The 23,275-nt window shown below is 35.3% G+C and overlaps 1 protein-coding gene across 3 annotated transcripts in view; it reads right to left on the bottom strand.

Annotated features, from left to right (window-relative positions):
• Positions 1-23,275, bottom strand: part of LOC148955726 (longitudinals lacking protein-like) — a 31,576-nt gene that overhangs the window by 5,712 nt on the left and 2,589 nt on the right. For 2 of the 3 annotated variants that reach the window (XM_089103729.1, XM_089103712.1), the window contains exons 2-3: positions 10,038-10,667; positions 4,707-4,919 (exon numbers count right to left, since the gene is read on the bottom strand). In XM_089103729.1, coding sequence (XP_088959855.1) covers positions 4,887-4,919; positions 10,038-10,622 — 618 coding nt within the window. In that variant the 5' untranslated portion in view covers positions 10,623-10,667 and the 3' untranslated portion in view covers positions 4,707-4,886. Of the gene's footprint in view, positions 1-4,706; positions 4,920-10,037; positions 10,668-15,962; positions 16,064-23,275 lie in introns of those variants that run through there. The other variant, XM_089103720.1, reaches the window with a different exon arrangement.

Below are 23,275 nucleotides of genomic sequence, written 5' to 3'. Positions count from 1 at the left end.
GAATTTTTCTTATAAGCATTTATTTCAAACGCAGATAAACTGTAGAATATACCTAGAAATGTCCACTGTGTTTATAAGTTTTCGAATGCTTATATTCGATTATTTGGATTGACCATAAAATTTACTTCAATTTGTAATTTTTTTTTTTTAGTTGGCATTTTGCTATAGTTTGACTTATTCTTCTTCTGTTTCTCCCTTTATTTTATTTGTCATAAAAGAAAATTATACAAAACTTTTTAGATATGTCTTAGCTTCAAGCTTGTTTATTTCGTGCGTTTTAGTAGAGTACTTCAAGCTGCTGTATTTGAATTTTTTTGACTACTTGAATTATTAAAGATACATTTCTTTATTTTCTGCTTGGTGCTTTATGAGAAATTAATCAGTGTCAAACATATCTTGGTACAGTTAAGCACGACGACAGATTTTTCCGTCAAAAGCATGTTTTCTTTGTTCTTTTAAAATAGTTGTTGACTTTCAGCATAAGTACTAAATTTCTAAATATATTCTTATAAATATATATATATATATATATATATATATATATATATATATATATATATATATATATATATATATATATATATATATATATATACACATGGGAGTAGGCAGCATCTTGTGTAGGGGGGGGGGCAGCCGCTTCTGTGATGGAGGGGGGAGGGATCTTACTAATACCTCCCGAGGTCCCTTGAATATAGGTCTTTAGAAACTAGTCATTCTATATTTCACTAAAACTCGGCCTTTAACATGTTCTACTTTTCCTGCAACAGTATAACATAAGAGACCCACTGTACTACTTCCAATTTCTAGAAAACATAAACAGCACAAAGGCAATTTGACACAAATCACATTATGGTTAGATAACAGCTTCTTCTAAGAATTCAACTCAAAAGTTTACAGTTGGGCAAAATCAAATATCAATATTGGTAAAGGGGAGACTGACTCACGTCTAGCCAAAGCAAACAGTTTCAATACAAAAACTTATGGGGCTTCTGGTGGATTATAAACGCTCTGACAGATTGCAGTGTATTTTTTAAAAAAGTCTGGCCTTAATTAATACTTTTACCAAAAATTTCAGATTAGATCAGGTTTTAAGGTGATTAACTCTGGAATTTTGTTCAATTTTGTCTGAAAGCCTACGCCTAATTACGAATACTAGAAAACTCGCGTTGTAAACTCACATTGTATTCTCCTATTATTTGCCTGTTTTTGGCAGCTTCCGAGACGTGTCATCTTCACCAATGTGCTGTTAGCATTTTTTCATCCTGCGGGATAGCGAACTCCCATGTTCGGCCACAATACCCAGGGTAAATTCAGCATTCCGTAGCAAGGTGTCCAAAAGTGGGCTATGCTTGTAAAAGCTGTGTAAACAGCATATTTAAAGGTTGAAGGCAAGCTTAAAACCCAAAACGGTGTTATTTCTGGCGTTGTTTAACCCTTTCAGACCAGTAAGTGAACTGAAATTCCTTTTTTTCCTGTTAAATTCCATTCAAGATAAAATGTTTAAAAGTAAAACAGAAGAGAAAAGAAAGAAAGGTGGCTGTGATCCAGAAGAAAATAGAACAGCAGTTTTTTTCTGTCTTAGTCGACAAAAAGTCAGTTGGATTCTCTGGAAGTGCCATGGGTGTCCCTAGAGGAACGCTGCAAGACTACATAAAAAAAAGTTGAGAAGCTGAATATTCTTTTAAAAAGTCTGGATCTGAATTTCCTTACACCCTGCTACAAACCATGATCAATATTTACAGAGGAACAAGCAAAAAGACTGAAAAATTACTTGAAAACGATAGCTGATATGCTTTCGACTGTATTCCCCTAGTAGCGCGTAAGTTTGCATACACTTATGCCATTATTAAGAGCATAAGAGTAACGGATAACGTAACTGCAAAGGTAGTCGAAACAGTGGAGGAATTACAGGTAAAGATTGGTTCCGTGGTTTTATGGATTGATTTAAAACTCTATCAGTAAAAACGCCAATAAGTACAAGCCTATGACGGACAACTGCTTTCAACTGCCACAGTGTAGGAACTTTCTTTAACAACCTGGATTGAGGCCTATATAAACACATGTTCAGACCACAAGACATTGGAAGTTTTGACGAATCAGGTCTGAAAAAATCCACAAGCCTGGTAAAATCATTGCACAGCGAGGCCAGAAGTAAGTAAGGAAGGTCACGTCAGCAGAAAGAGGTCAGTTGACCACGATTTGTGCTGGTGTTAATGTGTTGGGAACACAGTCCCTCCTCTACTTATTTCCCCACAAAAACAGTGTCCGGAAACTTTACTCAGGGGAGCTTTACCAGGAACCATCATGATCAGCTCAGAAAATACTTCTGGCTAAAAGCTGATTAGGATAAAAGCTGTATCTGCCAAAAAGCCCTAGTCCTGGAACGGAAGAAAGTCAGACAAGCGAAAAGACTAAAAAGCAAAAGGCGTGTCTCTGGCAACAAGAGTTACAGATAGAGTGACGATTCTGACGTAGATGATCCTGTATACAACAACTCTTCAGACCCCAGCATAGACACTGAAGACAAGCCCCCTACCAGCAACTTCTAATTTGACACTGAGAAAGTCAAGGCTGATGATTACATTCTGATTGATCTGAAGAGCAAGAAAGGGAATTCTGTTCACAATGTTATCATTATCGAAAGTAGCAACTGAAGAACTTAAGGTCCTCTTTTGGAAGAAGACTGGAGCAAGAGACTTTGCGCTAACTGACGAAATGAATAGTATCTTAAAGACAGAAGTTGAAATAAAACTGTCACCACTGAAAGGTAGAACACCAAGATTAGCGGAGTGGCTTACTTTTGGTGTTGATCAGTCAATGTATAATTTGAAATTAATTTAAACCTTAATGAAATTCATTTTGTAGTTTTTTATGCTGACCATATTCTTTCTTAATTTTATAGCCAAAAACAAGCTTTAATGTTCCCCTGGTCACTTATCTTTTTTTGTCCGGTGGCCAAACGTAAGGCAGAGACGACTGAACCAGTGCCGGGATGGCCCAGGTTTGGCACTCTTGACCACTTGGATAGAGGCATCCAGGTGAAAAAATGGCGGAGTATTTCTAATTGTCTTTTTCAAGGATGGTATTTAATGAGTTACTTTTGCTTTGACATGCTCAGCAACTTCTTATCGCTTGAATCAATTTATGGAGAATTAAACAAGTCAAAATCAGCAGATCGTGGGCCAGTCTCCTATCTATATATCGGACCGAAAATTAATATTAAAGATTGAAACGCAAATGTTGATATTGCAAATGATATTTGGATATTCCTGTTCGTTTTTAGCTTTTTAACCATCTACCAGGTAACATCCAACAAAAATTTCCAACATATAAAAAGGTCTTGTTAATATCTATCGTAAATTTGAAGTCCTAGGGGAGGGGGCAGCTGCCCCCTCCCGCCCCCCTTCCCTACGCCCATGTATATATATATATATATATATATATATATATGTATATATATATATATATATATATATATATATATATATATATATATATATATATATATATATATATATATATATATATATATATATATATATATATATATATGTATATATATATATTGAATAAGAGCTTCAAAATTTGATGCCGTGCCGACTTCTCGTAAACGGTAGCTGTTTTTCTTCTTTAAAGTGTATTAAAAATGTGTGCATTTTGCATCTAAATTCTATTAGAATTTTTACGTTGGGCATTAAGATCATAACATATTAAACTTTTGGAATCTCTAATATGCACGATTTGTCTTTTCTTGGTTATATGAACCGAAACTGATTTTTTTTTTCTTGGACGTATCTCTGGAAATGAAAGAACATTGCTGTTGCCATGGTTTGCCTAAAGTGTGTGTAAATGTGATTATGGTGTGCTTTTCATTTTTCTGCCGTTGTGCCAGAATCTGGTTTAAATCTTATTTACGTAAGTTGCTATTATTAATAAATATCACTGTTAAATTTTATCAGCGGTTGTTTGAGTTTGCCTTGTTTACATTTAGTATTATTAACTTCAAAAGGTAAAGGAGTAGATTAGTTTCCCCGTAGCACGGGGTGCAGAGGCCCTACCAATAGGAGTAGCATATACACTAAGAATTTACTCCTCCAGATTTAACCTGAACCTGAACATGTTCACAGAAAAGATTAGGCCAAAACCCTTTATCTAGCCGAGTGTGGAAGACTTGAAATGCACTTCCGTCGGAAATAGTTGTGAGTACCACGGTCCAGTCTTTCAAAAGTAGTTTAGGCTCTACAGATTTCGATACTAGATCTTATTATAATCCGTTTTGAGAATATTTTTATTTTTTGTATTAGCTGTTTTGTGACCAGTATGTTTTTCAGTTATTTTGTATGCTTACTTTTCGGTATATTTCAGTTATTATATTTTCAGAGTGTGTTAGTTTTCACAAAATTGTATGTGTGTATTATGTTGTCAACATTATAGTTTTTATAATTGTTTAGTGCGACAAGCTTGATAAAGCTTACCGTATTTCGCTATCAATATATGATAAATATTTTAGAAGATAAGCCAACATTTATTTTGCTGATCATATATTTTTCATCAAGCATAAACAGGTAAACTCAACATAGACTATTCTTCTTGTAAATAAACAAAAGGGGAAAAACAAGTTTCAAAATAAAAATTTAAAATTGATGATTTGCTAAAAAAAAAAAAACACATAAAAACAATAAAATAAAAAAATAAATACTTACATTTTCACTGCCATAATTAAAATCTTCTCCATCATCTTCAAATGGACTTGAACTATTGTTTCCCCCTTCACGAATACCTTTGGCAAATTCATCTTTAAATTGCTAGAAAATAATGCCAATAAAAATGAATGTTACTATCATCAATCAATAGACAGGGATGTTTCATTCACACTAGATTTTTTATGGATTGACAGAATAAATTGTTCCATAATCCTGAAAAAAAAACGAGGAAAAGGATGAAAGGAAAAGGGAGTTTTTCCAGTAATTTTGGCCTTTCTCGTGGAAAAAACTTCTGATAGATTTCCGACAGGTTTGGTTGGCTAAGGAACCCAGCATAATGCAGCCCATATCGTCATCAAATTTAATGAGGTTTTTCATGAAATTGCGTATAATATAGTTTGTCCCACTGACACAAGAATTTCACTTTTTTGACTTTACGAAAAACAAACAAAGTTAATATAAAGACGACAAATGGGTCAATGGCCAGTAAATGAAAACGAAGAGAAACAAAAACAAAATCCAACAACTATTTTAGCCGTATACAACAAGGCGTTTTCAGCGTAGAAAAAAAATAGACACTAAAACCACAAAATATAACAAAAAATATATTTAAAACTAAAATAGACTAACATAAAAATATAATATACAATTACTTAGATTTTGATGCTGCTAGTGGTTTAGATTTGTTACTTTAACTAATCCCTTAGATATTTTGGAAGACTATTTTTGAATATGGGTTCATTTTTTAAAAATGAACCCATATAATAGGATCAATATGTGTTTTTTTTCTAATGTTAGAAAAAGTGTTTGTTTTTTTCTAATGCTTCAACAGCCCATTCAGTAAAACCTTTATCTTTTGAAATGAATGTTGCTTCCTCGAACTCAACAAAATGGTCCGGATTAGAAAAGAGACGTTCTGCTAGAGCTGAAGTAAAACTTTCCGGGGTTTTTGTAAATTTTAGAGTATTATCTATTGAGGTCCGGTGCTAAATAAACGTTCCAGAAATTATTGGTGTGTTCGACCGACTTAAAATTTTCCGCAAGAGCAAGGAATGCTGAATACTCCACTTGGCAAACTGTTGCGTACTATCGTTTCCTGAATTTAGAAAGTTACTCAATGGCCTGATTGATTTAAAACAAGTTGCAATATTATGTTTCAATAGCTCATTTAATTTTCTCTACAGGAGTTGGTATCTAAGGTAAGGAACCATATCTTTCTTAAAACTTTCTTAAAAAGTTAAATAACGTTCAACTGTTTTTTGGCAGCAATAAAGTCAACAAAGTTATAGTTCACTGTCATTGTATAATTGGGGGGAGGGATTTAAATTTGATCACTTTTGACAAAAATTACTGAGGTCTAAGGTCTTGGAACTTTGTATATAAAGTAATAAAATAAAAATCATTAATTTTAGTTTTACCTATAAAAAGCTACAAGCCTGAGAAAATTGCCTAAATTTCTAAAAAGGAGGAAACCAATCCCAACAAATAAAGAAATCTTGATGAAAGTCGCACTATCAGATACACGATGTCATACAACTATAATGTAGAAGTTTCAAGCTCTTATCGGCAAAAATCTGAAATTTTGTATTATTTTTTTTTTTTACCAGAGGCAGACAACAGATATATTTCTTCCCCAGAAGTGATTGTATCAAATCCATGGTCTTAAGGGGGAGGACTCATTCGAACGGAAATTAAAATTTCTAGTGCCTTAGGCTATTTGGGATCAAAAAGATAGGAGGGCGCCTATTCTCCCTCCCACGCCCCCTTCCCACCGAAATTAGTCCAAAGTTTTGAGATGGCCATTCATTTTGAAAAGTATAGTAGAAACGTCAAATAACTATATATTCGGAGATGATATGACCTAATAGAGCACCTGGGGAAAGGTCTGTAAGTTATCAAACTGGCAGATTGTTTATATATAGTGTTTTTACTGTAACTGTGAAGACATTTTTTTTAGGGTCGGGAGAAGGATTTTTCACGAGAAGTTTCAAGGTGAGCTTTCAAGAGAAAATTTTACACGGGGCAAATTTTCCAGGATTCCTATATGGAATTATTTTATTTGTCTTTATTTCTCTTCGGTAGCTCAATTTTACAAGTGGAGATGTTCCAGAGGGAATTGTCCAGAAAAAATTTTCAGCAGGGTTGGAATCGTCTAGGACATTTTCTGCAGGAGAAATTCTTCATGGGGGAATATTTCGCAGGACAAACTTCCCACTGGGGGGAGGGGTCTTGGGAAAATTTTCATGGAGGGGAAGGTTTGCAGGATTAGAAAAACGATCAAGTCTTTTTTCAAATTAAAGTATGCTAAGAAGAATTTTTCAGGCAGAATTATCAGAATAAAATTTTCCAGGAGGAAGGAAGGATAGAAGGAAGCAGAAGGAGGTTTATATTTGTTGTCACTATTTGGGCTTTTGTTCTATTCAAAAGCAGTACTTCATTCATATCTTTATTATTTTGACGTCTTTTGGAGACATTCAATCTTGTTTAAGATTAATTTTATTTCGTTTTTTTTTTATAAATGGTTCATTTTAATACTGACGATTTGAAGAAAAAATCTTAATCCTTACTGCTTTATCTATTCCTCCGATCCAAACTCAAAACAAGGCTTTGGCATTTTCCCCAGAATGAATAAACCTTAAACATACCAGGGTTTCAAACGATAGTCTTGTTTCTTGGAAATCATATTTATGAAACAAAATCCTTTTTCTACATCAAGGGCGCACTTTTTAGAAGAAAAACTGACATAAGAAACCCCCAGAAATTTCTCTCCCCAAGGAAACCAACCCCAAGCGCAAAATCTCCCCCTGCAAAAAAATGTCTATACTCCCCATTAACAAATCCTATACATAAACAATAGGCAAAATTCGAAACTTACAGCCTCTCCCCACCGGCGGTGGGGAGTCATTATCCCTAAAGATATAGTTATTGCATTTTTCAACTATACTGAACAAAATGATAATCTCAAAATTTTGGTCGGACAGCTTTGGGCGTGGGAGGGTGACTAGTTGCCCTGCAATATTTTTGGTCACATAAAATGGCACTAAAATTTTGAATTTCCGTTCGACTACACTCTCTCTTGATATTATAGAACAATTATTTTGGCCCGATCCTCCCTGGGGAAAAGAAAAAAACACGCACCCGTGATATTTTTTCAGGCAAAAACGAAAAAATTCTAACTTTTGTATATAGGAGCTTGAAACTTCTACAGTAGGGTTTTCTGATACACTGAATCTGATGATATGATTGTAAATTAAGATTCCTTCACTTTTAGGGGGTATTTCCCCCCTTTTTCGACAACCAGGCAGATCTTAGGCTCATAATTTTTGATGAGTAACACTAAACTTAATTAATCTCATATATCTGGAATCAGCATAATACGCTAATTCTTTTGCTATATCTATTGATATCAAAATTCTACTTTTTAGAGTTTCGCTTACTATTGAGCCGAGTTGCTCCTTACATACAGTTCGTTACTACGAACTGATTGACTCGGCCTGACTCAGTGATATTTAAGAATAATGCGCAATATAGATTGACGAAATTGTCTACTATTTCTTTATCATTTTTTTTTTATCAAAACATTATGTGTAGTTGATGAAGATGGTGCTTTGCCTCCTACTGTTCCAGTTATTGAAGCAAGGGTAGAAGACTAAAAGGTACTAAGCTAATCTCATTCCTGGCAAAACCATTCCAGTCAAAGGGTTTATTAATGAATAGCTTTTTTTTTCGCAACTATATACACAATTCCCCTATTTCACGTTTTATAAGGGCCCGAGAAAGACTGAACATTAAGAATGGAACGGTTAGCCCTATAACAGCCATGTACAGAGGCTAATAATACAGATGAGTTTTCTGTAGGGTGTAGATCTACTATTATTGTCAGCTATGAAATGAAACGACAGTTCCCTGACAATGTCAATGAACTATGACGTGACCAACATGAAAACCTAAACAAGAGTTTAAATGCCTTTTTCACTTCAAATTCTAATATCATACTTGCAAATCCTAACCATAGTAATACACTAGCTTTCTTTAAAACAGCAGTGAAGTTAAAAAATTCTTAAAACTTTTTGTACTTGTAAAGTGGCGAATTTAAAACGAATAGAAAGGGGAGGAGTATTATAATGTCATGTAAAACATGGGATGAAATGAAGGCGGATACAAGAACTAACATTACAGCGGCCGTTTCATAACTAACAACATTCTAATCTCATAACTCAACCTGAAAAAAAAGCGCGTACGATTCTTCCTTGTCTTAACGAACAACATGTGCTATAAAATCCTAGTTGAATAAGAGAAAAAGATTTTTGATGAGCCAAGGTATGCAAGAACGGATTGTTTGACAACCATACTTGCGTTTTTCGCCACCCTGTCCTCCATGGGCTTGGTTCGAGACACCTCAATACCAAGACGCCAAGGTTGGTGATTCTTCTCTTCAGACACTTCTCTTTTTTTACAAAGAGTTTCTTCTCCTTATACCTTGAGCAGCTATATGAAGAACTCAAGATGAGATTTCCTAACCACTAAGCTACAGCATTTCAAATCCAACTTCTGTTCCTTTGTTTTATTGTTGATGCTCTATAAAGTCAATGTTGAGATGAAGCTGCAAAAAACAGAAAAAACAACAATTCTGTGTCTTTGAGACTAGCATTTTTGCTCAGCTAACTGTCTGGTAAGCCAAACGGAGGTATATAGGAAAGTCTCACCACCCTGATAAGGTTATGTAACTCTTGGTCTGTGTAACAACTGTTTTTTTTCCATCTGTACATTCACCCTTGATTGTATTCGCCCTGTTACCACAATATCTTCCGAGCATTCAATTAGCATATTAAACAACTCAAAACTCACCTCAAAAATGAGACAGGAGAGGAAAGATTGAATGGTCTTGCATATATGTCTATCAATTGCAATATCAAGGTGGATATTGATGATGTTTTAAGCAACTTTAGGAAGAAATCAAGACGGATTAGAATATAAGAAGTAATTACAGTGCTTATTTTGTTTTGTATCTGATTCAAGGATAAGCAATATTTTAACTCTTCATTTTGGTTATTTGAATTCATTATTTTGCCTTTTTAGTTATATAGCAATAAATAAGCACAAAAAGGGAGCTATAACTGTAATATACTTAGTTGCTGGCAAGTTTCTGGAATTTCGGCAGCTTTTAGCTAGTGCCCCCCCCCAGATATCCTAAATAAGCCACAACCACCTAATAAATCAAAGAACATTAACAAAACTTTGAAAATAAAGAAACAAAAACTAAAATTTTGGCAATTTCCTCTCCCCGACAGTATGCAATTGCAAAAGTGAATTTTAATGAAACAAACTTACAAATAAGTGGCATGCTGCATCATCTGTTTCACTAACAGAGGTTTCAGCAGTGTAGTTTACAGAGTTATTATTTGTGCCACTTTCTGCAGGAGGTACTACATTTTGTAAGGTATCTTCAGCCTGGACACAATTTTCTGAGGTTGTATCAACTCTCTTTCTCTTCACAGGGGGTGGAGTCATTTGAGTCCTTTCAGAAGGATAACTAGGTTTCTGTAGCTGTTTAGCTGTCCCATCAAGGTCAGCAAGACCTTTAACTTTAAGCAAATCAGCTACTTTTATCAATGAGTTTACTTTAGCTTGTGCAACAGTTACTTCACCTGTGTACATAAACTTGACCAAAGCTTGCATATCATTAAATTTCACATCACTTAGAATAATAATAGGATGGGAGTGTGAGATCCCAAGAAGCAGTGATTCAAAGTAATAACTGCATGCTGAGAGAACAAGTCTATGACATTTTATGCTTTGACTATCACAGGAAAGTGTGACATCTGTGAAGTGTTCACTGTTCAGCAATGATACAAAAGTTCCATGAAATACATCCAGGTAGTTGTTCCACTTCAAACAGAATTCCTCTTGATCCATTTGAGGAAATAGTCGCCTATTAAACACTAAAACAACACCAATGCGCTGAAATGGAATAAAAGACATTACTAAATATTTCAAAACACAGGCATTGTAGGCCTACACAGTAAAATTGAAAATTGAGAAAGCAGACAGTAATTACAAATTAAAGAATGCAGCTAGATACATTGTTTTTCCTGTTTCAAAGTTTAAGTTTATAAATATACTCAGTATGGAGAAACTTTATGTCTCTAAATATTCAAAAACATACTTTTATAGTTGACTAAAATTCAAGACTCAATTTCAGCCACTTTAATTTTGTATGTAGCACCAAATACTCTAAGATTTAAAACTATCTCGTATGCTCACATCAAGTCTTTTATCTTATGGTAACTAACCATATACCAGATGAATTTTAACCCCTCTCCATTGTGGTTTTAATGGCGACATAGCCACTATTATTGTGGACTGGATCGTCACTAGCCTTTCACCATTGGGGGGAGGGGAGGGGGACGTCCCAAATGTGCCAACGAATTTGGGTAGGTGCTGACGAAAACCAACGTTTTTTACTTCGTTTTTTATGCCTTAAAATACTGTTTATTAGTAGCGGAAAATTATTATATATTGTAGAGAAAAACTCAGGTACAAAAGCAAAATCTAGACAAAGAAAATAAGCAAAACTTTATGTCTGTACGGCTTTTCAACTTTCCACTTTACTACAAGTAGGTTGAGGTCAATTTTTTCCAGCATGTATTTTTCTGACATTATGACCAGGAGAAGCTCAAGTCGATCGTTTTCCATAGTTGACATCAATCTGTTCTTGACGATTTTATCTTGCTAAATATTCGTTCACCTTCGGCCAATGTCACTGGAATAGTTTTTGTAAAAGTGAATGCTTTGTAAACCAAAGGCAACCGTCGTATGTTTTTGTTCGCAAGAGAAAGCAACCGGGCAAACTCAAAGACGCTTCCATCTTTTTTGCAAATCTCTGCAAGAAGTTCCATTTCCGATCGGAGTGCTTGAACAGGTATTTCATTATAGGAAATGTAGCACAGAAAAAGTGGCACTGTGAAGGATTGCGGTTTGTCAGACGGTTGAATGCAGGAAACACCAACTATTTGGTCTCTTTATATGCAAGCACTAACTCATTGCCAACTACTGCTAAAACTTTCTTGAACTCCATTATGCAAGATGTCGGAAGGGTCATTGGCAACACTTCGATTTTCCTTCTTCATAAATGAATCTTCTGGAAGGGAACCGCTGATGATGAAATCGCCTATGATCAACCTTTAGCCATGAGCAAAATTCTAGATCTGAAATGCTATTTTAATAAGATCCATTATCATAAAATTAATGGTTTGATCAAACTAATCGATAAAGCAATTTGAACAGTGACTTCACTATCATTTCTACAGACTCTTTGATGACAGTTATCATGGCTTTCATCATGCGGCACGGGGCAACTATATCCAACTCCACAGCTTCCAGTTCAAGAATCAGAGAGTTCGTTTATGAAAGTAATTCCCTCATGAACATGAACACCAGTTGTGCAATAAACTCAAAAAGAGTAAGGGCACTGAGAAGCCCATAAAACTTCGATTTGCTGTCAGTATCAAGACTATCTCTGAACTTACTATTTCCTTCAGCAGTGCTGCAATTGTTGGAAGAACGCTCCATAGAACTTATAAAGACTCTGACCTGGAAGACCACCTCGTTTCTGAACGTCCCTTAAGATAAAGCCTGCCTTAAACATCTTTCACACACTTGCAAAAAAAAACTGAAAGGCTTGGATCCCCTGGTGAAAAAGTTGTAGATTTGTTGTAAAACACCAAACATATTGCACGTCAAGGAGCTTGATTCACAGCAGTGCTCAACAATAATGTTTCCTCTGTAGGCAAGGCATATGAGGTATTGAATATTTATTCCTAACTTCTTGGAAGTGTGAGCTTGTGTTCCCTTAAAGCACCCACTCATGTTACTTGCAAAATCTTAGCACTGAAACACAAGTTTTTTTTTCATTGATAAAAGCCTTCCTCTAAACTCGTGTAACTTCTTCTGCAATATCGGCTCCTTCCCTTGACTCAAAATCTACAACAGCAAGTAAACACTCTCTAGAAACTCCCTCTCTATCAATGTACCATACACCTACAGTGAAACGCTCTTCATGGCTGACAGTGGGTGTTTTGTCTACAAAGAGGTTAGCTTCATTAAATTCTGCTACTATTTTTCAACCTAGCTTTGTTCCAACGATCACGATCAATTCTTATTGGCCATTTTCCGACAGATAGCCGGTGAAATTCGGCTTGTTCTGATTTTTTATCCAATGGCCCATTTTGTTGTTATGCCTCAAAAGAAGATCGGCTAGCTAAATGTAATTTCCCCCGTCACAATTCTTCCCAAGAAATGCCAGAACTTGTTTACCTAGAGTATCGGTAGCATCTAGCAACATGTATATCCTACGGCGCCCTTTTTCCTTTTCTTTTTCTGACTCTATATCTTTCATTAGTTTCTCCTTGTTACCTAAGCTTTGCAATTATTTATCTCTCTCTTTAAAACAAATAAGATCACCCGCAAAAACTTTGTGACCATTTGATTGGAAGTGATTGACAAGCATTCGAGCCATGGCACCCTAGCTTCGCATTTTGTGCAAGTTTCTAGTTCCTGTTAAAAATGAAGAAACTTTTTTTTCTGTATTTGCGGCCAGGTCCAGTTAAAGATAAAACAGACAAAGTAGCAGGCTAAATCTTTCTTGATATGATACTTTAGGTGTGAGTACTTGTTTTGCCAGTTTCTAACAAACCACAACTGGTCTTTGAAACTCTGGAATTGGATTTCCTCCTTTATTGGAAAATTGGTTTTTGGCTGAAATGGTTCAGGTTTGATAACCTTCAGCTTTTCTGAGTCTTAAAAGTTTTTCTTTCCTGAGCCCAGGATTGAGCTCAACTCTTATGATTCCACCTTGCTGTAAGCTTTTGGCTTCTGATTCTATTCCTTTCATTCTTGACACTTTCGGACAAATGAATTTCTCTGACTGTCTAATAAGCGTAGTTCCATTTTCACTTATTGATTGCCTTATGTCTAGCACCTTTTCTTTGTGATCAATTTCTGAACAGCAAACTTCTTCCAATGTTTTTTTTTTCTTTTGCCAAATTCCATTATCAGACTTGAGAGGATAAATAAATTCGATTTTTTCAGTCGCATCTTCTTCAATTGAGACTAAGATATTTGTCAAGGATGGACCACAACAAACTTCCTCAAGAAATGTTATATATATATATATATATATATGTTATTTAACTGGAATGCCTCTCAACCCGAAATCCAACTAGGGTCACAGGTGGTCATGCCTTCTAAGTCAATTGTATACCTGGGTCTGCCGATCGGTGAAACTCTTCAGCATACACGAGCACTACTTGTAAAGCACATCGAGAAGAAGATCAGGTCAGCTTATGGAGCTTCGGTTTCCTCCAAGCGTAATCTAAATAGGTCGCTGCGTGCACAAATATTTGTTGCTGTTGCCTTACCCCATGTTCTTTACGTTTCGCCGTTCTGGAAGTTACTTACAAATTCGAATAAAGTAACTATAAGAAGAATTTTCTTCAGGTACCTCAAGTTCCTACTTGAGATGCCATTAAGAACAAGTAATTCTTACCTAACGAGGCGGTATTCAGTACCTGATCCATTTACTGCGGTGGAAGCGTGTCTTGAAAAGTACCGTGATAGAGTAGAAGCGAGTAACCACCAGTGGACTGCCATTCTTACATAGTTGTATTATAGTTCCTTCGTGATTATTTTCATTTCAAGAAGTTTCGTTGTGTTTTGTATGTGCGTTTTCTTCTCTTTTGTTTTTTATCCGTCTTTTGTCTAATTGTGACGGGTTTTTCCAATATATTCATTCATTCATTCATTCATACATATATATATATATATTTATATATATATATATATATATATATAAATATATATATATATATATATATATATATATATATATATATATATATATATATATATATATATATATATATATATATATATATATATCTGTATGGAAGACTACTGACCAGGACTGTCCTCTAACTCGCAAAAACAAAACTAAATTAGGTAAAAATGCAAAAAGTTTGGTGACCTGGCAAATCATGATTGTTGAATTTTGATATTATGATAATTACTTTCTAATGATTCTGGATATCATGTGGTTATTAATAAGATCCAGAGAAAAGTTAAAGATTTTAAATATACCAGAAATATATCATGGTCATACTTTTACTATTTTAAACACGATTCATGCAAAAACCTAAAAGATGACACAACTTACATTATTTGTTTAGTCATACTACAAACTTTTTAAATACAAGTTGAACCTAAAATTTCTTTTTTATTGCTCAGGATTCTTCCTAAATCAGGCCTTGCCCATAAAATCTATAACAGACTCGCTACAGTTTGAAAACATCCTTTGTTTTCCTTTTTACCACATTTTACTGCTTCCTCTGTCTGTCTGACTGTCTGAGGCCAAAAATTGAGATGCTTATTTTAACCCCTTCCTCTCATCCGATTTGGCTCAAGCTTTGTATATAGCTTTGCTTTACCTAAAATTTTAATATTTTGATATATTTGAACATCAAAAATACTATTTTATCCAACAATTAAAAAAATTATGAGAATTGTAGCCCAAACGTACCTTCGCCACTGTGGATATGGGTGTTTCTAATAGACAATACTCTTAAGCATTCAAGCTATTTAGAGAAAAAGAAACCTATGCAATTTCCTTATCTTGCTGCTGGATGTATGCGTTGTTTAATAACAAGAAATAAAATTCACATTCAGTATTCACAAGTCCATTGTCCTACTAGAGATTAATTGAAATTAAAAGGATAAAAATTCTTTGTCTTCTTTTTTTTTATAATTTAGTCTCTTGCTTCAGTAATGATTAGACTATCCAAAGTCACTTATGTGTGCAATATAAATGATAAGAATTGCAATATTTAGCACTTAAAAATCTATCCTAATGTTTTGTTGTGTACTAGTTGAAATTAATGTTCATTAAGTTAAATATATAATAAAAGACACGCGGTGGCTGCAGCTACAAAGCACTAAAACAAGAGGTACGACTGAAAACAGACTAAGCTTTCTGTTGACTTAAATTGCACTAAGCTATTTTACTTTCAAGTTAAAGTTTGCTTGTGACAGGGCCTTCTGCACTTTGCTTTGAGCTTTATGGCCATAACCATTTTGGAATATCAAAAAGTGGTATTTTGCACAATCTTTGGTCTTATCTTCACTTTGGTACCATTTTTCAGTTCCTCCCTATGATGCTTTTGAATGTGGGTAGCTAGATAATCAGAGTCAAATTTGTAATACCTTTCATCTTTCTTTCTTTCAAAACAACCTTCATGCACAATTTTTATTCTAGTTCTGGATCTTTTTGTTTGTTCTCCAAACAGTTTCATGTACTGATGACCTAAACAAATAAAATAGTACTTCAAGCGTCTTTATAGGTTAGAATACAGTATTGCACAAATTTAAATTCCAATTCCTAGATCACTGAGAAACTTAATTCAAAGTAAATTTTTCTCACCCTTGACAAACCAATTTGGTGTTAATTTATTCCAGTGTGTGTATGTGTTGCAGAATTTTCTTTAGAAGTAGCAGTACCCAGGTTACTAGGTTTCCTGTCTTTTTTTTTTTTTTTTTTTTTTAATAAAAGCCTTGAAATAAGTATTAAGTTGTAAAGCAACAAAATTTTCAAATCTGGCATTAAAAATCGTTTTAATGCTAGCTCGTTTGCTAGCAAATCGTTTGGTTCTCTTGCAGTTTTAATTTGTCATACCCTTGGTTAGATGATCTGTTATAGGGCTTTAGAGAACACGAGAAAGAGTTTTAAATAAGCTTATTATAACCTTGCCATTCTATGGGTTCATGTATTAGAAAAATACGTAATTTGTCTCCAATATTTTGGAAAGAAATAACAATATTTCTCAACAAGTTCTTTCTCAGTAGAGCCACTGGAATTGTCCCGGCTTGCCAACACATTGAAAAATATCAAGTTTTGCAAGGTTCCGCCAAACAAGTTGTTTTATAGGCAACCAATTGTTTTCTGTGACTTTGAGCAGATGGAGTAGTCAATTTCGTTGTCTTTGCCAGAGGCAAGTCTTTTATGACATAGTAATGGACCAACAAAATATTAGGTTTTTTAGGGCCCCACCCAACATGTCATTTTCTAGGGGCTAATTGGTTTTTGTAGACTTTGTGCAAATGAAGCAGTATATTTCGTAGTCTTTTGCCGAACAGAAGTCTTTAATGATATTAGATTGGAAAAACAAAATACCAAGTTATGTAGGGCTTCACTTTACAAGTCGTTTTCTAGGGGATAATTGGTTTCTGTCAACTTTGTGCAGATAAAGCAGTAAATTTTGTTGTTCTTTGCCCAACAGAAATCTTTTATGACAATTTATTGAACTAAAAGATCCCAAGTTTTGTGGTACTCTGCCCGACTAGTCGTTTTTAGGGGGCCAATTAGTTTTTGTTGACTTCACCCTTATGAAGTAGTAAGTTTTGTTGGGCTTTACCTGACAAAAACCCTTCCCTTCCTGTTAGTTTTGTAGGACTAATTTGACTAATTGGAAATGAAAATTCTCCTATTTTCAAAAGCTGTATTGACAAGTTCCCCATTTTTATGGTAAGGAATGTGTTTCAACTTGGATTAGCTTTTTTTTTCTAGTCTTGATTTTGCAATCTAGAGCTCATCAAGAAGCATTTAAAATCCTTTGTCTAAGTATTTTTTTTAAGTATGTCAAAAAGAAATTCTTTGAAGAGTTTACTTTTGTTGTGAACTGCTTCTAAATGAAAACGGGGAGATGAGGATACAGTTTCCAATCAACTTTGGCATATCTGTAGTAACTTAAGTCATGACCAGAGAATGATGTATCTTTTTAAGAGGAATGCTTGCTTTTGCTGTTGTTGTCGAAATACATATAGCCTACCATATATCACTTTTGCTACAAAACATATCTCATTAACAAAAGCAACTATTTTCTGACTTGGAAACCCAATAAATTACTCCAAAATAAAAAACTAAAAACTCCATTGAAATTACCACCCTATCAGCACCCCTTAAGCAGTAATAAAACTGGTTGAGAGAGTTGTGCAGAAAGCTTCAATTAAGCAATTACAGATCACAGGCCTGTAATTTCCATGGAAGCAGAGCCAACAAGCTTTGAATCATCAGCATAAAGGCTCATCTTATTTCTTACAGCTTCTGGAGCATCATTAATAAAAACATTGAACAATGTTGGACCTAAGATTGTTCCCTGAGGCACACCACTGTCACTTCTGCAATTTCTGAAAAAAATTCTTGCCCATTGTCCCCAATACCTTAACTCTCTGCTTTCTTTCTGAAAGGAACTGCATCACCCATTCCAAAACCTCCAAATGGATACCAATAGCTATTAATTTAATGTTCAGCCAGGGATGACAGACTTTATCAAATGATTTGGCAAAATCTAAAAGGATCATATCAAAATCTATGGTGTATAACCAGTGCCTACTGGAAGGCATTTTCTCAGATAAGTTCAAAAAGGCATTTATCACACCAATTCTAAAGAAAACAATACCAACCTCACCATCCAATCTCAGGCCAATCTCAAAGACGCCCATCATTTCAAAAGTCTTCCAAGATTTTATTTTACACTGGATACTAGCAGAAATAGAACACAAATCGATCATGTGCAGTTCAGTTTTCGTCGAGGACACAGCACAACTCACTATCTGGCCAGATTACTTCCTGATCTACAAGAGCACCTAGAAAATCCTGAAGCCCTTGTTGATATAATCATTTCAGATTTCGTGAAAGTTTTCAATCTGCTTGATCATGAGACTGTGATCAATGAAGCCCGTGCCCTGGAAGTCTTGTAGTTTCTCTAATGTACCATTGGAAGTTTCCTTTCTGGTCGTAAACAGTGCATACAACTCAAAAATGGGGAAACATCCAACTTCCAAGACATCACATGTGGAGCTGCCCAAGGAAACAAGTTAGGTCCCATCTTATTTGTTATAGTCATCAACCGACTGAGGATGCAACACAAACAGAGTTATAAATTTGTAGATGATCTTTCGCTAAGCCTGCCGTACTTCCTGTCACAAACTCCCAATCAGCTCGTACCCCTTGTTACAGAGCTTCAACATCAAGCTGTTTAAGTGAAGCTCGAGATAAGCCTCAAGAAAAGCTGTGTAATGCATGTCAACTTCTTGAAGCAGAAGAAGAGCATAAATGAATCTGCACCTCTCCAAACAAAGAAATCAGTAAAAATACTTGGTATCACATTAAGTGACGATCTTTTGGTTGTAGATCACATCAGCCAGATCACAGCAAAGGCAGCTGGTTTTCTAAAATCCTTTGCAAATCTAAGAAGGTTTGGAATGACAGAGCAACTCCTTCTTTTGTGCCAGAAAACTTATGTAATGCCCGTGATGATGTACTGCTGTCCTGCCTGGCACCCATTGCTTACAGAGAAGCACAGAAACGAATTGGAAACAATTCAGAAGAGAGCCTGCAAAATAATTCTTGGGCCGAATTATAAAAAACTATGAACAAAGCCTGAGCCAATTCAAGCTCCCAACCCTGGGGGAAAGGAGGCATGAAATGCTGATGAAGTTTGGAGCTGACATCCTGAAGTCCTCAACACACCGAGATATCCTTCCTCTGTTTACTTCAGAGACCCACGCACACAAAAAAAGGTTGGCAACTCTGAAAGAGGGAAAAAAACTGTTTGAGTGCCTGCCTACACACTTGACAACAAGATATCTAAAATCGCCTGTGCCCTACTACGTCAGATGTTACAACAATACAATGGCACCCATCGCTTGCAGAGAAGCACAGAAATGAACTGGAAAAAATTCACAAGAGAGCCTACAAAATAATTCTTGTGCCGAATTATAAAAACTATGAACAAACCTTGAGCCAACTCAAGCTCCCAACCCTGGAGGAAAGGAGGCATGAAATGCTGATGAAGTTAGGAGCTGACATCCGGAAGTCCTCAACACGCCGAGATATTTTTCCTCCGTTTACTTCAGAGACCCATGCACACAAAACAAGGTTGGCAACTCTGAAAGAGGGAAAAAAAACTGTTGGAGTGCCCGCCTACACACTTGACAAAAAGATATCTAAAATTGTTTGTGCCCTACTACGTCAGATATTACAACAATGATGTCCTGAAGTAGAGGTGACTGTTCATCATTTGTGTTTTTCAAGCTGTTGAGTCTTTTTGTGCTATTCTTTTTTTTGTGCTTAAATTGACAATACCCATGTTATTGCAGTGTGATAAAGGGAATAAATAAAGATTATTATTATTATTATCAACTGAAGTACTGACATCAAGTAACATTGTGATATAGTCAGAAGCCTTTGTCTCAACCAAGTGCTGTTTGAGCAGTTTGTTGTCAAATAATTGTTTTGTAATTGTGATATTCACAATTCCTTCAAGTATTTTACCAACTGTTGAGGTAATGCTAATGGGTTGGTATTTGCTGACATTATTCCTACTTCCACCCTTGTGGACAGTCATAATATTTACATTTTGCCAATCTTGAGGAACTACTTAAGTGTCCAGAGACTTTTGGACCAGTTTTGTTAAAGAAGGGGCAGGCTCCAAATGGGCCTCTTTTAAGGTCTGGCATGAACTCCAACAAGGACCAACAGACTTATTTGGATTCAATCTTTTGAGCTGCAGTTCTATGTCCACAGGTTTGATTGTGATAACTTGCATACATTTCTCAATATTGTACTTCAGCATTTGTAGCAAGGGAGCATTATCTGGAGGTGTGAAAACTGACTCAAACTCCTTATTCATGACTTTGGGTATATCACCAGGATTGCTTAAACAATTCTTATCAACAGAGAGTTGTTACAGAATGGCTACTGGCTTTTGAGGCATACTCCATAACTTCTATGGATTAGCTTTTGAAGCTGATACTAATGATTTTTCATACTTGCTTGTAAGTTCTCTTGCAAGGTGCTGGACTTTATTTTGTATCAGTTAAAAATTGTCATAATTTGCATGTGATGGAATGTCCTTGTACCTCCTCCAGACTTTCTTTCAGATTGCTAGCTTGATTTCTTGTGTCAGGTAAAGGAGCATTCACTGTCTTTGGTTGTTGTATATTTTGCAGTTGTTTTCATCAGCACCTTTTCATATCAAGCCATGCTTTCTCCATATTTTTTGTTCATCAAAGGACCAATCTTGGTTAGCTAAATCTTGCCTGACCTTGTTGTAATTTGTAAATACATGATTTCCAAAATGTCTGTTTGTGGGTACAAATTTAGTCAACAAGTAATGGCATTATGGTCACTTGCCCCAAAAGGTGGCTCTTGGTCAACACTTTTGATAGTTTCCCCATCTTTAACGAATAGGAGATCTAGGAGAGTTGGTTTCTGGCTGCCTTGGTACCTAGTTGGGAATTAATAGCCTGATATAATGAACACATATGCAGGCACTCAGAGTGGGCCAGTCTAATCATCATTATTACCTGTAGCAGCATAGTCATAAACCCATGAGATTTGGGGTAGGTAAAAGTTTCCAGCAATTGATACATTCTAGGAAGGGTAACTCATCACTAAATTTATAGCTTTACAATTGCAAGGTGAGAACTTTTCTGACAGGGGGACCTTGGGCTTCTACAAATACATCCTAAAACACTTCTTATACAAGAAGACTTCTTATCTGATAGAACATATGTTATCAATTTTTAATTCTGATTTGGTTCCTCACTTCTCCTCCAATGCAAAAATCTTAGTTGTGTTGCTTGGTGTAGTATTCTTGGACCAAGCCTCTGCAACTTCTACATAAATGACAAACCCAATCTTCTATCAACCTCCTCACTCTTTATGTAGACAATTTAAAACTAGTGGGTCTGCAACAGGTTCTGTTCTATAACAAATTCAAGATAACCTTAACAGTCTTTGCAGATGTACTGATAGATGGCTTCTTGACTTCAATGTTGGTAAATGTGATCCATTTTGGCAAAATCAATAAAACACCTACAATATAACCTCCAGGACACCCACTTTCAGCAACTACTAAAGATAGATCATGGAGTCATTATTAACAATCAATTAAATTTTAGCAATTTAAATATAAATTCCTCCTGGGAAGGTATAATTAAATTTTAGTAATTTAAATAGAAATCACTCCCTGGAAAGGTATAATCTAGAGCAAGTAAGATGATCTGGGAATCACAGCAAAGATCTTATGAAGCATGCCTGCACCACCTTGTACTCCCCATACTAAATTATAGGAGGAAATAGGGTGATATGACTTCAGACTTCAGCCAATATAAACCATTTCTGCTCTTCTTGCCTAACCCCTGCACCACATGCTAAAGAATCTACACCCTAATAAAGCTAAGGGATGAGATGGTATTCACCCTAAGTTCCCAAAACCTCTTGAATAAATTTTCCAATGTTTGCAACCAACTTCAATAGTACCAAACAATTGGAAAGTAAACCATACTACTAGTCTTTTCAAAAAAGGTAATAAAGATAAAATATGCAATTGTTTACACAGCAATCATCAACCACCAAATGGTAAAAAAGATCATTTATCAATATTAATTAGTACAGTAACCATTCTACATTGGCTCTTGCAGCCCCATGACTACAAATTTTCTTAATGAGGATAACAATGTAAATTGACAGATTTTTTCAGGATCAGAAGAATGAAACCTTGGCATCATTGTTTATGATAAATTGAGTTCACTTCCAACACCTGATTTAATGTCAGTCCTGCAACATATTACTCACATTCATCAAAATAACCATAGCCAGCAGATCAGAGAAAGTCATTAGCAAACTCTACAAAGGTTTGCCTTACAGTAGCCTACCCCATCAACAAAGGAGAAAGATTGTCAATAGAAAAATGGTAAAGAAAGGCAACAAAACTTTTCAGCAGTTGTACCACTGCCTTAGCAAAAAAGATTGAGAGGGCTGCATTTACCTAATTGGCTGGGAGGCTCAGAAATCTGTACTGAAATTATAGTGGATGGTGGCATTCCAACCAATTCCAATCATCATTTTGGGTGTTGATTAAGCCAATCTAGCATTTAGTTTATTTACTTATGTTGTCAATGTCATCATCTGCAGCAATGTCTACAGGTGAAGATTCACCTTGCTACTTGAAAGTGCAATTTAAGGTAATATGACTGGAGGACATTCAAAGAGACTAAATGTCTCTTTCACCAATTTAGGGATTCAGTTAAATCCTCAATTAAGATGCAACAAGTAACCAGACAACCTGAAGCAGTAACCAGAAATCATAGAAAGGAAAAATATCCATATTTTTGTTCCAAGCTGTGAATTAGGAAACTGGTAGGAGAATGCAAGAAAGTTTAGTCCATTTGTTACAGAACAAATTCTATGATAAATTTTAGAAAAATACTTATTGGGAAAGGGGGAAAGGATAGGATTATTCTTATTAAATGTAATATCTGATAGTCTCCATTGGTAAATATCTCTAATGGGGATTGGTCTCCCACTTGGCTGGTCAATATTTATAGCATTTTTTGCTATTTCATCAACCTGATGATTATTAACTCAGCAGACATTATAGATACATTATTATACAATCTCACCCATTGCAATTTTCAGGTGAGGAAGGAAAGCACCACTTGCTACCTTCTCA

The sequence above is a fragment of the Artemia sp. Qi Xiang Cuo genome, chromosome 2 (assembly GCF_049724085.1).
Source record: "Artemia sp. Qi Xiang Cuo chromosome 2, ASM4972408v1, whole genome shotgun sequence".
Lineage (NCBI taxonomy): Eukaryota > Metazoa > Arthropoda > Branchiopoda > Anostraca > Artemiidae > Artemia > Artemia sp. Qi Xiang Cuo.
Note: the sequence above shows the minus strand (reverse complement) of the source record. Positions and strands in the feature narration are given on the sequence as shown.